The 14,762-nt window shown below is 33.5% G+C and overlaps 1 protein-coding gene across 1 annotated transcript; it reads right to left on the reverse strand.

The window, feature by feature from the left end:
• Window positions 1–2,400: 2,400 nt before the first annotated feature.
• On the reverse strand, window positions 2,401–6,808 carry LOC108997102 (phenylalanine ammonia-lyase). Its single transcript, XM_018973227.2, has 2 exons — window positions 6,234–6,808; window positions 2,401–4,365 (listed from the first exon to the last, which is right to left on the reverse strand). The coding sequence occupies exons 1-2, from the start codon at window positions 6,608–6,610 to the stop codon at window positions 2,616–2,618; spliced, it is 2,127 nt and encodes a 708-aa protein (XP_018828772.1). The 5' UTR covers window positions 6,611–6,808; the 3' UTR covers window positions 2,401–2,615.
• Between the last annotated feature and the right edge of the window lie 7,954 nt (window positions 6,809–14,762).

Below are 14,762 nucleotides of genomic sequence, written 5' to 3' on the forward strand. Positions count from 1 at the left end.
CAAATTTTATTGTCGAAAAAAGTTGGATATATATATATATATATATATATATATATATTTCAGGGTAAAAGTCAGAATTTTTGTTATTTCTTTCAGCTTTTTTTCTCTGATCGATTTGGACGGACAAAAAAGTGTATTTCTGTTGATAAAGTGTAAAAAGATTTTTGAGGATTGGCCCAATGTAGAAATGTATGGGGCAGGATGCCAGGATTGGCCTAATAATGGTTACAATAACTAACCTTTACTGCTATCTTTATCTAGGGGTGTGCAACCGAGCGTATTTTTTTGAGTAATGTTATTTATTATTTTAATTTTTATTATTATTTTATTATTTTATAATTTGATATTAGATGATTAGAAATTATTTATTATATTTTATTTATAAATTTATTATCTAATGTTACATCATAAGATGATGAGAGTTGAAATGATGAATATATTTTTTTATTTATTTTCATCCGGTCCGACATTTGGAAATTTGGATGAATTCAAGCGATTTTTTGTCTGGATTAGACCCGAGCAGGTAAGATGAAATCGGATCCAGTATGAACCCGTTATGGAACCAATTATGTAACCAGATCTTATTTTTAAAAGTTGTTTTTTTTTTTTAAATTTTTTTCAAGTTTTAAAACAAAAATTAGATTCTAAAGAGATTATTTTGGTTTGTATGGAGCACATAAGGATGGATCCAACTTATACTTTGATATATCATTTCATAATTAGATTATTCTTATTACAAAACTTGGAGTTATTTTAAGCTTTTTTTTCTTCTCTTTTGGATTCAAAAGCAAAAAAGAAAAATGAATTATGTCTTTTTTCTTTCTTTATTTTTATTTTCCAGCAAAATCTTTTGGCGTTAATTAGAGATGATAATTTCAAATAGGAGAGAACAGATTTAATTTATGGAGATTGTTCAATTAATATTGTTAAAATACGTAATTGATGTATTAGCTAACTATATTAGATGATCGGTTTCAATTAATTAAAGGTGTAAAAAAAAAAAGGGATAGGATCATCATCCATGTTTGTGGAAAACATTGAACAGTATGAATTTTATATATTTCGGATAAATTTATCTTGATCAAATTATTCTCTTTTCAAATATATAGATACGACATACGTACTCTTTTTTGATACGAAAAATTCATTGTGCATGGAATGCAAGTGACAAGATCGATATTAATATAAAAATCACGCATGCATGTTATATATGTACTACAATAATATTAATGAATGGAAAAGATCAATATTAATAACATTTTGATATTGTTGTAATGTATTATTATTTATTTTATTTTTTGTAAATTGATGTTTTAAATTGTGATACAAATAACAATGTAATATGTAAAATCCATGAATTGTGTGTGTTGATTTATTATTATTTATTTTGTATAAAAAAAATAAAAAACTACCGGCCTATAAAAAAAAACTTTTGAATTGTTAAAAATATTTAAAAAAATTATTTTTGAATTCTTAAAATATTTGTTTAAGAAAATTTAGGTATTAAACATGATATCTGAATTTAAAAAATAAATACTATAAAAACTTTTGTAAAAGTTTTAAAAATATATATTTTAAAAAAAAAAGTAAAAATAAGGTAATAAATCCGAATATTCGAGTTTACATCTCGTTATCGTCTGAATTTTTTTCGGATTTATCCGGACAAATAACCGTCCTATTTTAAAACCCGGATCCGAATATCCGGCGGTTCTACACCCCTGTGATTTTTATCTGTGACAGAAGCCTAATTTATTGGACATTGCACGACCACGTCGGCGTCCACAGTACTGTAGACCCAACCTGGATAGGCAACAGTTTGAGCCGATAAATGTCTCACGCACTTCTGCAACTCTTGCTCTTTTGCCGTTCATCGCCCATGAATCATGATTGAGACAGCGAGGTTCGATGACCACATGCATGTCAGCATGGATATGCCTACGCTTTAGTGGGCTTATGATCTGATCACAGTTTTGACTTAATACCCACCATTAATGACACTGTTGACAAAACTACCTCTGCAATTCCTTGGTGTATTTTTTATGACTGCATATGATGTCATTATTTATGCAAGTTTTAACATGTAAGATGTTCATGTTTAGAGATAGTTTATTATTCTTTTGCATTTCGTACAACATCCTAAATTTACAGATCATCATTATGCCCGTAGTTGTTTTTATTATTACAGAACAAAGTTTAGATGTTTCTTACATTTGCCAGGTATTCATATGTAACTTTGATTAGTCATTTTGCAGATGTCCATGAGTGATATGGGTTTTCCTTGAATTGAGTCAATTGATCTCATAACCAGATGCCATGTCAATACCAAGGAATGGGGCTCCGTGAACACTGCATTCAGAAAGGTAGCGAACACCTCTCTCTCACAAACACGCGCACACAGAGTATAGCAGGGGAACTAAAAGTAGTTTGATCTATAGTACATTTCCCAGAACCGAGTTTAGGTACAAACACAGATTATGTGAAAACCAATGAACAAAGCTCTACCATTGGGATGCAGTTTTGCAGTACATATAACAGGTACATTGACAGTAAAAACAATTTTACTATAAAACAAAACCGTAAACAAGAGAAACAAATTCAGGGTAATAAGTGGCATCTTAGTTAATAGGCAGAGGAGCACCATTCCACTCCTTCAGACAATCCAGCATAGGATCAATCAACTTCCCTGCGCACATTGCCGAGAATACCTTGTCTAATTCTTCACCTGGTGATCGAATTTTCTCACCAGTTAGCAAATCTGTTCCCAGCTCTTCTCTCACAAACTTGTATAATGGGTAGGACCTGCAGTTCCTAATCTGGTTAGGAATGGGCGCTTTTCCATTTTCAACTTCGATCCTCGCACTCTCTACTTCCTTGGGCAAAAGGGCCTTAAGCTCCTCCTCAAAGGCTCCGATCTTTTGGAAGATGGAAGTGTTCAAGTTCCTCTCTTTCTCGCCGTTGTTCAAGGCGTGCTCGACTAGGACTTGCCTTAGTTTCTGCATTAATGGATAGGTTGCGCTGCAGGGGTCGTCAGCGTAAGCAAAAACGTACTCTCGGTCGACAACTTGGAGCAAGTCCTTTTCACAGAATCTGGACGGGTGAAGCTCACCATTAGAGCCCATGGTAAGGACTCTCTTGGCCACTTGATTGACAGTGTTCTTGATGGTGTTCTTCAAGTTCTCCTCCAAATGCCTCAGATCAATGGCTTGGCATAACGCAACCAAGAAAGTAGAAGACATGAGCTTCAATATGTCCACTGCCTCGGCAGTCTTTCTCGAGGAAATCAAACCCAGGGAGTTCACATCTTGGTTATGTTGCTCCGCACTTTGGACATGGTTGGTGACAGGATTGGCTAGGAACTGGAGTTCCGAGCAGTAAGATGCCATTGCAATTTCTGCGCCTTTGAACCCATAATCCAAGCTTGGATCGCGGCTTGCTGTGAGATTGGAAGGCAACCCGTTGTTGTACAAGTCATTGACAAGCTCAGAAAATTGAGCAAACATTAGTTTACCAATTGAAGCAATGGCTAGGCGGGTGTTATCCATAGAAACACCAATGGGGGTCCCTTGGAAATTCCCTCCATGCAGAGCCTTATTCCTCGAAACATCAATCAACGGGTTATCATTCACGGAGTTGATCTCTCGCTCAATCATTCTGGTTGACATTCTGATCACTTCAATTTGTGGTCCTAGCCACTGGGGAGAGGTTCGAAGGGCATAGCGGTCTTGTTTGGGCTTCTGGAGGGGGTCAATCTCATGCAACTTTTGAGCCGCTTTAACATAAGCACTTCCATCCAAAATGTGTTCCATTATAGCTGCTGCCTCTATCTGTCCAGGATGGTGCTTCAATTTATGTGTCAAGTGGTCTGTGAACTCGGGTTTCCCTTGCATGACCTCTGCAAAAATTGCTGATAAGATTTCTGAAAGAACTGCGACTATGTTGGCCTCAAACAGAACTATGGAAGCTAAGCCCGATCCAACTGCAGTGCCATTCACAAGTGCCAGACCCTCTTTGGGTTGCAACTCAAAGAACCCGCCATCGATCCCGGCTAATTGAAAGGCCTTAGCGGCGTCCAGGGACTCTCCATTGGGTCCTACAGCCTTGGAGTTAGGCCTGCCTATCAAAAGACCAGCAATGTAAGACAGAGGAACCAGGTCGCCCGATGCACTGATTGTACCCCGGAGTGGTAAGCACGGGGTAACGTTATGGTTGATTAGCTTGGCTATGGCTTCCATCACCTCAAATCTGATGCCCGAGTAACCTTGGAGGAGGGTGTTAATCCTCACAAGCATCGCCGCCCTCGTCGCAGAGTGAGGTAATGTGTGGCAAGATTCAGTGCCATTGCCAAAGATTCCAGAGTTCAAGAATCTGGTACCACAAAGTTCCATCGTAACATATTAGCAAAGATCTATTGGTAATTAAAAACATAATTATGAATCTACAGTATATCATCTAATTAAATATTTCACAATAAATCGATAGAATAAGATAAGATTGAAAGCGTAGATTAAGGATAAATAATATTTTACTTTGCCAGAATTTTCTTGGAATGCATCTCGATATATTCTTTTAAGATTAAGGCTCTGTTTGAAGAATGAGATGAATTGATATGATTTTAGATAAAAGTTAAATAAAATAATGTTAGAATATTATTATTATTATTATTTAAAAATTAAAAAAAATTAAATTATTTATTATATTTTATATAAAAATTTATAATAATAAGATAATATTATATAAAATCGTTTATGTGTCCAGGGCCTTAATTCATGTTACTTGTCAACGCAAAATCGAGAAGTGAGTTTTCAAAAACGCATATCATTTTCCAACATAAAATAGAAAAACAACCGGATATATGAGAAAACTTCTTATAGAAGAGATGCCAATGAGACATAAATAAATAAATAAATTAAGAAATCCCACTTGTTCACAAATATGTTTGACTATTTAGTTGGGTGGCGGATGACTTTTATAGCCTGGAATTAAATAAATAAATAATAATGGTCGATGTTTCTAATGATCATTGAAAAGGGAATTAATGAGCCGATTTTCCAGTTTAGCCCCGGGTAGAGGCTAGCCACCAAAAACCTACAACAGCGGCCACTAAATTCTTTATACAATAAAGCTATATATATTAGAAAATAGCTTTTTTAGTTTTTTCAATCTTTGTTTCTTTCTATATCGAAATTGAAGTTAATTTCTGACCACAAAAGATAAATACGTACGAAAAGACAGAAAAATAAATATCAACTATTTAAAGTACGATCTTTCTCTTTAAAATGTTTTAAAGAAATTGCAATCATTTTTTAATAGTCAAACCTTGAAAATTCAACCCTTTATATAAACCAAGTCATTGAAATAATCTATGGCGTTAGGTTTTCATTTTTTTTTTAATTAAAAAGGTTGTAATCTTGCTTTGCTGGGCTATCGTAACAATCTGGCCATAATATATGTGCCACTTCCACGCCATCTCATATTAATAGAAGCACGATTGTGAATCAAAAAATAGAAATAGAAATATATATATATATATAATAATAAATAAATAATAAAAGAAAAGAAAAAGGTTTAGTTTATTTTTAAAAAATTACTTAAAATTGATATGATTTGTGTAATTATTTCAATTTGTAATTGTGATTTCTTTTTTTCTTTTTTTGTCATAATTATTATTTTGTGCCATTGTTCCTTATAAGTTAAAGCATAGGACTATTTCGTAAGCTCCTAGCTCACACGATGTGACGCGCCAGATAATTAATTGTTTTATCAAAATGAAGTGAAAATTAACAGCTAATGGCAATTAAGCCTAGTTTTGGTTCTTAGGTATTTTCATAATATTTTATTATTATTTTTTATTTTTTATCTACTTTTTACTATTATTTACTATTATTTAATATTTTTTCATTATTATTCACATAATACCTGATAATACCTCACTATTATTTCCAACTATATTTTTGGGCAATCAAATTAAATTGTATTTATAAGTATAGAGCCTAAGATTAACGAAAATAGAAAGAAAATGAAAGAAGTTGAGCATGGGACTTTTCCACCTATATATAATATACGGTACGATTAATTCATGTATGTAAGAGGTAGATAATTAAGTAGATCACTAAGAAGCCACCTACTTCCATTCATGGAAGCCTTGTGGCTGAACTATATAATATCCAAATTAACTAACATATATATATATATATATACAAATTAGATTTAGAAAAATAATTAAAATTAATTACCTGATAAGCTCCTTCTGAAGGGCACCACCCTGCTTGGTCCTCCTATGAGAGGTTGCACCGAAACCGGTGGTGACACCATAGCTGTCGGTGCCGTTGTTGACGCTGTTTATGACCCAGTCGCTGCTGGCCTTGACGCCGGCTCGAGCTTCCTCGGAAAGCTCCACCTTGACCCCAGCGTCGTGGGTCGCAATAGCTGCTACCTGCGAAATGGTCAGGGTCTCCCCCCCTAGCCGGACCACCGGCTTCCGGTACTCCTCCACCATGCGCTTCACCTCATCAAGGTGACTGCCCGAAAGTGACTCCGCTGCCAAGCCCCAGTTCAAAGGGTCGCTGTTTGTGCACATGTTCGTCGCAGTACCGTTGCCATTGCACGCCATTGCTTCGATCTCGGATTGGGATTGGTTGGTGGGGGAAGAAAATGGAAAGGTAAAAACTTCTGATCAACTCGCTCTTAACTAAGATCTATCGGTGCATGTGAACCCAATAAGAAAGAAGAAAGAAAGGAAGGAGACAAAATGTGGGAGGAAATATTTCAGGTCAGAGAGAGTGAAAATATTCCTCTGAGAGGATTTGGCAAAAACCGTGTTTCGTTATATATAGAGTGGGAATCGTAAGTTGTCACATTGAAGAGTGTTGGGTGGGTAAGCCGATGGGTTAGTTGAAGATTGCACTAGGCCGTCGGATCGTCCCGAATTCGGACGGGGTAGATGGAAACACGTGGTGAAGTTTTGGTCCACGACATAAACGAGGCCGGGTTGAACTCGTTGAGGAGAACAGGGCGAGCGGGCGCGGGCGGGGTTGGTGAGTATGGGAGTAGGCATGTTCCTAAACAATAAGCACAACGTCATTTCCTCAATTTCTCATCAAACTTGTTAGATGAAAAATTATTTATCTTCAATCACTATTTATATATTCGAAGACAAATATCCCATGATACTTTTACACAAGTCACTAGAAACAGAAACAGATTGACGAGTCGAATTGATACCCGTGCTTTAAGTGCCAAACCTTCACCATTATTAATAGCAGAGAAATTCTATTTGCAGTCTTGAAGTGGGGACTGCATGTGCAGGCACATACTTAAATGAGAGAAAATATTATTTTAGAAGGGATAATTTTGTAATTTTACAAAACTTTAAAGTTAAAATAGCCTAGGCCTGTACATGCAGTCCTCAAATGGAGACTGTACCTAGCATTGCTCTTAATAGCATGTCACGCGACAAAGAGCAAAAAGAGAGATTCCCAAAAAATAAAAATAAAACAGAGGGGGGTACAGATAGTACTTTTAGTCCAACGTTCTTCATGAGTTCTAGCCCTAACACCGTACCATTATTATTGTAGATTGTCACAAGCTTATAATCGTGTGATATTTAGGGCATTTCTTAATTCACAAAAATTTGATCATGAGTCAAATACATCGCAGTACTTAACTATTAATTACTCCATTTTGAATTTAAACAAAAAACATTCCATATTATCAACAAACTGTTAATTAAATAAAAATATTTTATATTTTTATCTTCAATTTTGTCATTTTTAATAAGTAGTCGACATTATACATAATAAATAACTCTAAACATTTTCATTAATAAGTAGGACGAAAGATAGTAAATTTAAAATCGAGATTGACATTATTTAATACGAAATGGAGATTTGTCTATTTTATCAATAATTTTTCTACAAATCAGTAACTGTTCATATCACATATCTCATATCTATAATTTTTTTATTGGGTGTGTAATGTTTTTTTATAAATTATAGAGTGTGAAATGATGAATAGTAAATGATGAGAAAATTTTTCTTTAATCAAATTATCTATTCATGGACGTAATATAATTAATCCTGTTGAATGATTGAGAAATTTGACCGAGTACTTAAAAATCAAGTATAAACTTCTGTCTTTCGTGTCATTATTTGTATTACATTCATGCAAGTTGATTAGGAATTAAAAGGCATATCAGAGATGGGGAAAACAATGGGATAAAGAAAGCAATAAAAAAAAAATTAATAAAAACATTGGGGTTGTTAAGCTTGAATAAGTCATGCCCACCACCACCCACCACAGCATTTCTTTGGGGTAGGTGAACCCAATGAGATACAAACGAGATCTGACAAGATATATACACGTATGCCTGCCCTCGAGATGGTCCAACTTCTCGTGATGGGTCAATATATATAAAATCTATAACATTTTGGATAATGTACTTTAGTTTTTTCAACATTTATTAATATTGTCGGTATTTTGGACGTGCGTGGAATAAAACCCATCTCTAATTCCCCCATAGGAGGAATTTCGGCTCCCACAGCGTAGATCTGCTACTAATTATAATTTGATCAGAATTTAAGATCGACCATCAAAGAAAGCAAAAAAATAATTACATTAAAACCTATTTATTATTTTCCATTTGAGAATTCATTAAACTCTCCTGTTAGATCAGAGGGGGACGGGTTGATCAACAAAGCCACCAACAAAAGAGTACTTTAAGAATTCGTTAAATTTAAAAACAAAAAAACAAAAAAAGTTTAAGAGAAGATAAATATTTTAGTCACAAATAAATTCTATAAAAATAAATTTATAAAATAATACGATTTGATGTGATATATTAAATTATAAAGTTATTTTTAATATAAAGTATATATAATATATTATATTAAATTATGTTAATTTATAAATTTATTTTTATAAAAATTTTGTGTGGCTGTAGTTGTACTCTTAAGAGAAAGGAATTTTAGAAGTATGAAATTGAAGACGTGCGATTCAATATTGTCCAATGACTACCGAAAGCAATATTCCACTATCATTTTAGTAATCGATCGATTTTTCTTCTTCTGTTTGGTGTTGAATATTCTCCTTCACCCACCAAACTCTATATGTAAGAACAACCCACTTTAAAAATTAATTGATTTAGTCCTACAATTAAATCAATTTCGTTTAAATGTATTGATCTTTTCACCCACCAAAATATTTTATATATTTTTTTTTTCTTGGGTATTATCCTTAAATAAAGTTAGAATATGTAGGTAGCCAATTAAAGAAAAATATAGCATACAATTTAGTTTAATATATACACGCCTCATGATGAACTCTACCTAGCTACTATCACATACAATATTCATGTTTTTCTTCGGTATAATTTTAATTAATTTCCTGTGTTCGATCGGGTTGTTTTGGCACTTTCTTAATTTCTCTGTTTTTTTATTTATTTTTATTTTATAAATCTCTCTCGCCCCCTTTTCTAGATTTGTTCTTACCATTTTACAAGATGGAGCTCCACAAACTTGTGGTGGATATATATAGTCTTTGAAATTTTCGAATAAGTTAATTATTTCAAGAGATCACAATAACACAAGAGGTCGATGGATCGAAGTTTGACCCCCGGCCTGTAATGCCGGTTTTGTATGTACATTAGTCGTTTGGTCATGACGTATACAGTTTCAAGATGTCAAAATTTTTCATCATTATTTTATCTTCATTAATTAATTAATCCTTGCAACTTGGTATTTAACTATATATTATTCGGTAGCTTTTGTTCTGATCAATTATATTGGGCCACGTACGTCAAAAAGCATTAAACTATATCTCCACTAATTAATGTTCCATTTGATCTGAACATGAATGACGCTAATTCACTGGACACAAAAATATAGAAAATTCTATACACCACGCCATCGCATCCCATTTTCATCCCATTATATATAATATGGTATATTTATTATTATTAAATAATAATTTATTATTTAATAAAGATAAATATGACACATCTTATATAATAAAATAAAAATAGAATGTAATATGGTATATAGCATTACTTCAAAAATAAATATCGACAACTTTTTTTATATGAATGGGATATCGTTTTAATTGTTTTGGTCTTATAAATTTATCAGTGTCGAAAATGCATATATCGGCGTCATTTACATTGTTTTTCAAATAGAATTTTTCTTTATCCTAGTCAATGTCTGTTTTTTTATTTATTTTGGGCGCTTAATTAAATTCGGCAAAAAATCCTTAATCTCAAGCTGAAACCTTTATCGTATGTGCGTGGAATCATCATCGATCAGAAGAAGATCAAGAAAAGGTGACAAAAAAAATTATCAGTATATATATAATTATTATATGCAGGCCATATTTTATGTCGAAATTAATTAAGAGATATTATAATAAAATTGTTTATTTACGATCAATTAATTTCAATGAAATGATTATTTGTAATTAAAATTAATTGTAAATAATCTTTTAGTTACAATAAATTGATCACAAAAGTCTATTTTTCTTATAGTAAAAGTTAAAGCAGCTGCATGCATGCTAGTACTGGACCTTCAAAAATACTCGATGCTCGATATCGGTGGTAAGACATACGTACGTTCAAGCACACATGCATGCACCTTAATTTATACAAGCTTATTATATATGTAATTAATTACAAAAAACGATTAGGGCAACTAATTGCCACGTCGGCGTATTAAATTTGGGTGGTCCAAGTTTGGCGTTGACTTTATAGTAAAAGCATGCATATATAAGAATGATCGATCTGTATATATATTATATATTATATATTATATATTAATGATCAGAATCGACTGGTAGATCAATATATATATATATATATATATATATACACGAGAATATCATATCATATCATATGCAATATTGTTGGCGGCCGGCTGGTTACAATGCATGCAGGCATGCCTAACTAACTACTACAAGGGTGAAAATATTGCACTTTCACGAGGCCCGTCCACATTACATAATACCTACCACTTCTAAACATGGGCGGGGCACGTATACTTATCACTAATCTAGCTAGCAGTCCTCAATTTTCACCTATATGTAATATATGAAAAATGACAATGGAGTCCTTCAAAGTTATTCGTTCAATTATTTTAATTTTGTTATTTAATGATTAAAAAAATGACTATTAATAAAATTGTATATATATATTTTTTCTTAATAATTAGGGATATTAAAAAATTATTGAAAAAAAATAAACTAGCAGTACGCCGAGCGGTAACCGCTGGATAACACTGTCCATAATATATGTAGCAACCCTACCTTATCCTCCCTCTCTCTAATCAAACTCGACTCGTAAAAAAGAAAAATTCACCCATGACAACATATACTTGTTGGATTAGTAAACAACACATATTCGAATAAACTCGATTAAAGTTCATTAAGGTCCGCTCATTTAAGCTTGAGTCGATTCGTTAGCTCGATTCGATTAAAACTCATTCATATATTAATAACCGTGTGTGTATATATATATTGGTTAATAACATAAACATAGCACCTTTTATAATTAAATATAGAACAATGCTACAAAACCTTCCGAACCTCCACACACTATATTTTTTAAAATTTTTTAATATATTTTTTTAAAAAATAGAGTTTATTATTTTTAAATTAATTCAATTATTCTATTCATTATTCATATATTAAATATTTGATAAAAGAAAAAAATAATAAAAATTTAAAAAAAAAATAATGTGTAGAGATTGTACAAATTTTTTTAAAAATGCATATATATTAAATATATATTTCGTAATTTGTAGGTAAAATCTCGCGATCGGATTCGAACTCAAATTTTTTGAATTAAACACAACTTGGCAATGCAAAGTACAGCCGTGGTGGTGCATCAAAGAGGCCAGCTCCTCCAGCAGCTTGTGAGGACATCCACTTTGTACAGGTCACGATCATGATCATCGTTCTCCAGCTGGGGCCTGGCCCCATGCTAATTCACTTGTTGCACCAGACAGTTTTAAGAGGTAGCTGTCTGGTGCAACATTTCATTTATCAACGTAATCCCGTATGAGAATATTTAATTTCAAACCTTATTAATTAATTTAAGAGATTTATATATATATATATATATATATATATAGCTGAGTTATTATTCAAGTTGAATTCAATACTCTTTGGTTAAATAGCTAGCTGACTTTTTATTGCACGGAAAAAAAGAAATCCACAACGTGTAACGCAGATCACGTATAATTAAGAGGTAGCGTAAGCACCATTATATATAGTCATGCATGGATGCGATAAATCTAATTAATTAAGGAAAACTCTAAAGGCAGGCAGTTTGCGCACCGATGCGCACCGATGTGTGACATGGACTGACTTTAATGAAACGATGCGTTTCATTTTAGTCGTTTGGGACGGGAAAGAAACTTGGATCGAATTGGGGAAATCCAAAATGATGCAACGCACCGTTTCCCACCTTCATCTCCTTTCTCGCATCCAAACTTCTCATGCATGCTCGCCCATCACAGAAAGGCTCCTCCATTCTCGCCGAAACGGTAAGGCTCTCTCTTGCCTCTATTTTCATTCTCTATTTCTCTTCACTTCAGCAATGTAGATTCTCGATCTCTCCTCCGTCAAATTTCATTTTTTTCTTTGAGATTATTATGAACCCTAACCCTAAGCACAGATGTCCTCTTCCCTCTTTGGTTCGAAACCCTAACCCAGATGTCCTATTCCCTCTTTGGATCGAAACCCTAACCCTAATCAAATTCCATTTTTGGTTCCGAGCCCTAATCCCTACAAATCCCTCTTCTCCGTCAATTCAACGTACAGGTATCTCTCTCTCTCTCTGCTTCTCTCTATTTGCTTTTCGTATTTTTTGCTTCATCTGAGGAAATATGGGGAGCTGTTTAGTGATGGAGTTCAGTCTATGAGGATGAACTAGTAAATTTAGGTTGATTTGTTGAGTTCATTTGTTTAGGGATTTTCAGTCAAAATTTCCTAATATACAGCCCTTATGCCATCGATTATTTATCTACTATTATCTTCATTATGCTTCAATGTAGGCTTGAGGGATTGTTGATCTCACATTGATCTGGATTCAAAGACACGTTGAGTGTTTTTAAGATTTTCTAGTTTTATGATTAGAAATAAGTCATGACTAGATATTGCCGAGTTCATTCCCACCAGATTTTCTAGTTTTAAGATTGGTGATCTCACGTTGATTTGTTGAGTTCATTCCCACCAGAATTTGCATTTGGCACCCCATTTGAATGGGTATTCTTTGGTTCATTTGTTGAGTTATCCAAATTCTGCCAAGTTCAAAACAACTGGAGATTAATGACAAAGAGAAAATAAAACATACAAGATCAGCAAGGATCCAAAAGGCATTGTTAAGAAATAAAAAGAAGGGTCCGATCAGAAACTCGCAAATATCAGACGCGAATACCTTAATAAATATGTTTCCAGCCCCGCTTTTGCGAATGCTAGGGTCACGGTGAGAATACATAATCCTAATGGGCCTTCCATTGAAAGGGGTGAAGTTCAGTACATCCAATGCCCTTGCAGCTGTAATCATTTCAAATTAGAGATGTGAGATAGAATAAAGAAATATTGACAATTTCATTGCACCGAACAATATAATTTATAATGTAGTTACATATTCTATGTTTTTGCATGAATTGTTTTGAAACAATGTAATTCAGGAATTGGTTTTTGCTTGTATGCTGAATAGGCAGCTTACATGTAAGGTGGGCGTGCCATTGTAAGAAAAACTTCAAAGAACATCTGAACATGGTACCCATTGTATGGAAAAGAGAGCTTTGTTGGGTATAAACTTGCATCAATTTAGTACCGACTTGTGGCTAGTTAAGAAAAAAGGGGGGAGCGGGGTTGGAAAGGAAATTATATTTCTTTTAATCTAGAACTTGTGGAGCCACAATGGTTTCCTTTGATAGTAGAAGTTTTCATTTCTTTATTGCACTACTGAGGAAAATAAAAACTTGTTTAGTTATATATTTCTAACCCCTTGTATCCTGAAAGAACCAAGCTTATTAAAATTAATTTTCACTCTAATCAACATAAGATAGTTTAGTTTAAGACGCTTTTACACCATTTGTGAGACCTACAAATCGTGAGGCGATCTTATTCTATTGTATTTCTCTTCCAATATATTTATAATTAGACATTGAAAGGAGGAGAATATGTTTTTCTCTACTTAGTAGCAAACATTAATCTGAACAAGCTAGAACCATAATATAAGTTGCCTTAGTGGTAACATGAGCAGGATCTACACTGCCTAAAACTGAAAGGATGATTCAATTCCATGACCACAACTTTGACTCTACGCCCAATATCATTGAAAGCATTAGTCTCAGTTCAGCACAAAGGCCTCACGTAAAATGACCAGAAGTGCAGTTTTGGTAATGACCAGAAGTGCAGTTTTGGTAATGTGCAGTTTTGGTAACTTGCAAAGTTTTGTTTGTTATATGCAAAGTTTTTGGTAATGTGCAGTTTTGGTAACTTGTAAACTTTATAAAAGTTTTGGTAATGTGCAAAGTTTTGGTAATGTGCAGTTTCGGTAATGTGCAAAGTTTTGCTTGTTATATGCAAAGTTTTGGTAATGTGCAAACTGTTGGTAATGTCCAAAGTTTTTTGTGTCATTTGGTTGATTTGTTGACATTGTCTTCATTAGGATGTCATCTTCAGCTTCTTCATGGATTTCGACGAACAACCCAATATGCACTTGTGGGAAGCCTGCAAAACTTAAAACATCGAATACGCCAAGAAAT

Source organism: Juglans regia, chromosome 7 (assembly GCF_001411555.2).
Source record: "Juglans regia cultivar Chandler chromosome 7, Walnut 2.0, whole genome shotgun sequence".
Taxonomy (NCBI): domain Eukaryota; kingdom Viridiplantae; phylum Streptophyta; class Magnoliopsida; order Fagales; family Juglandaceae; genus Juglans; species Juglans regia.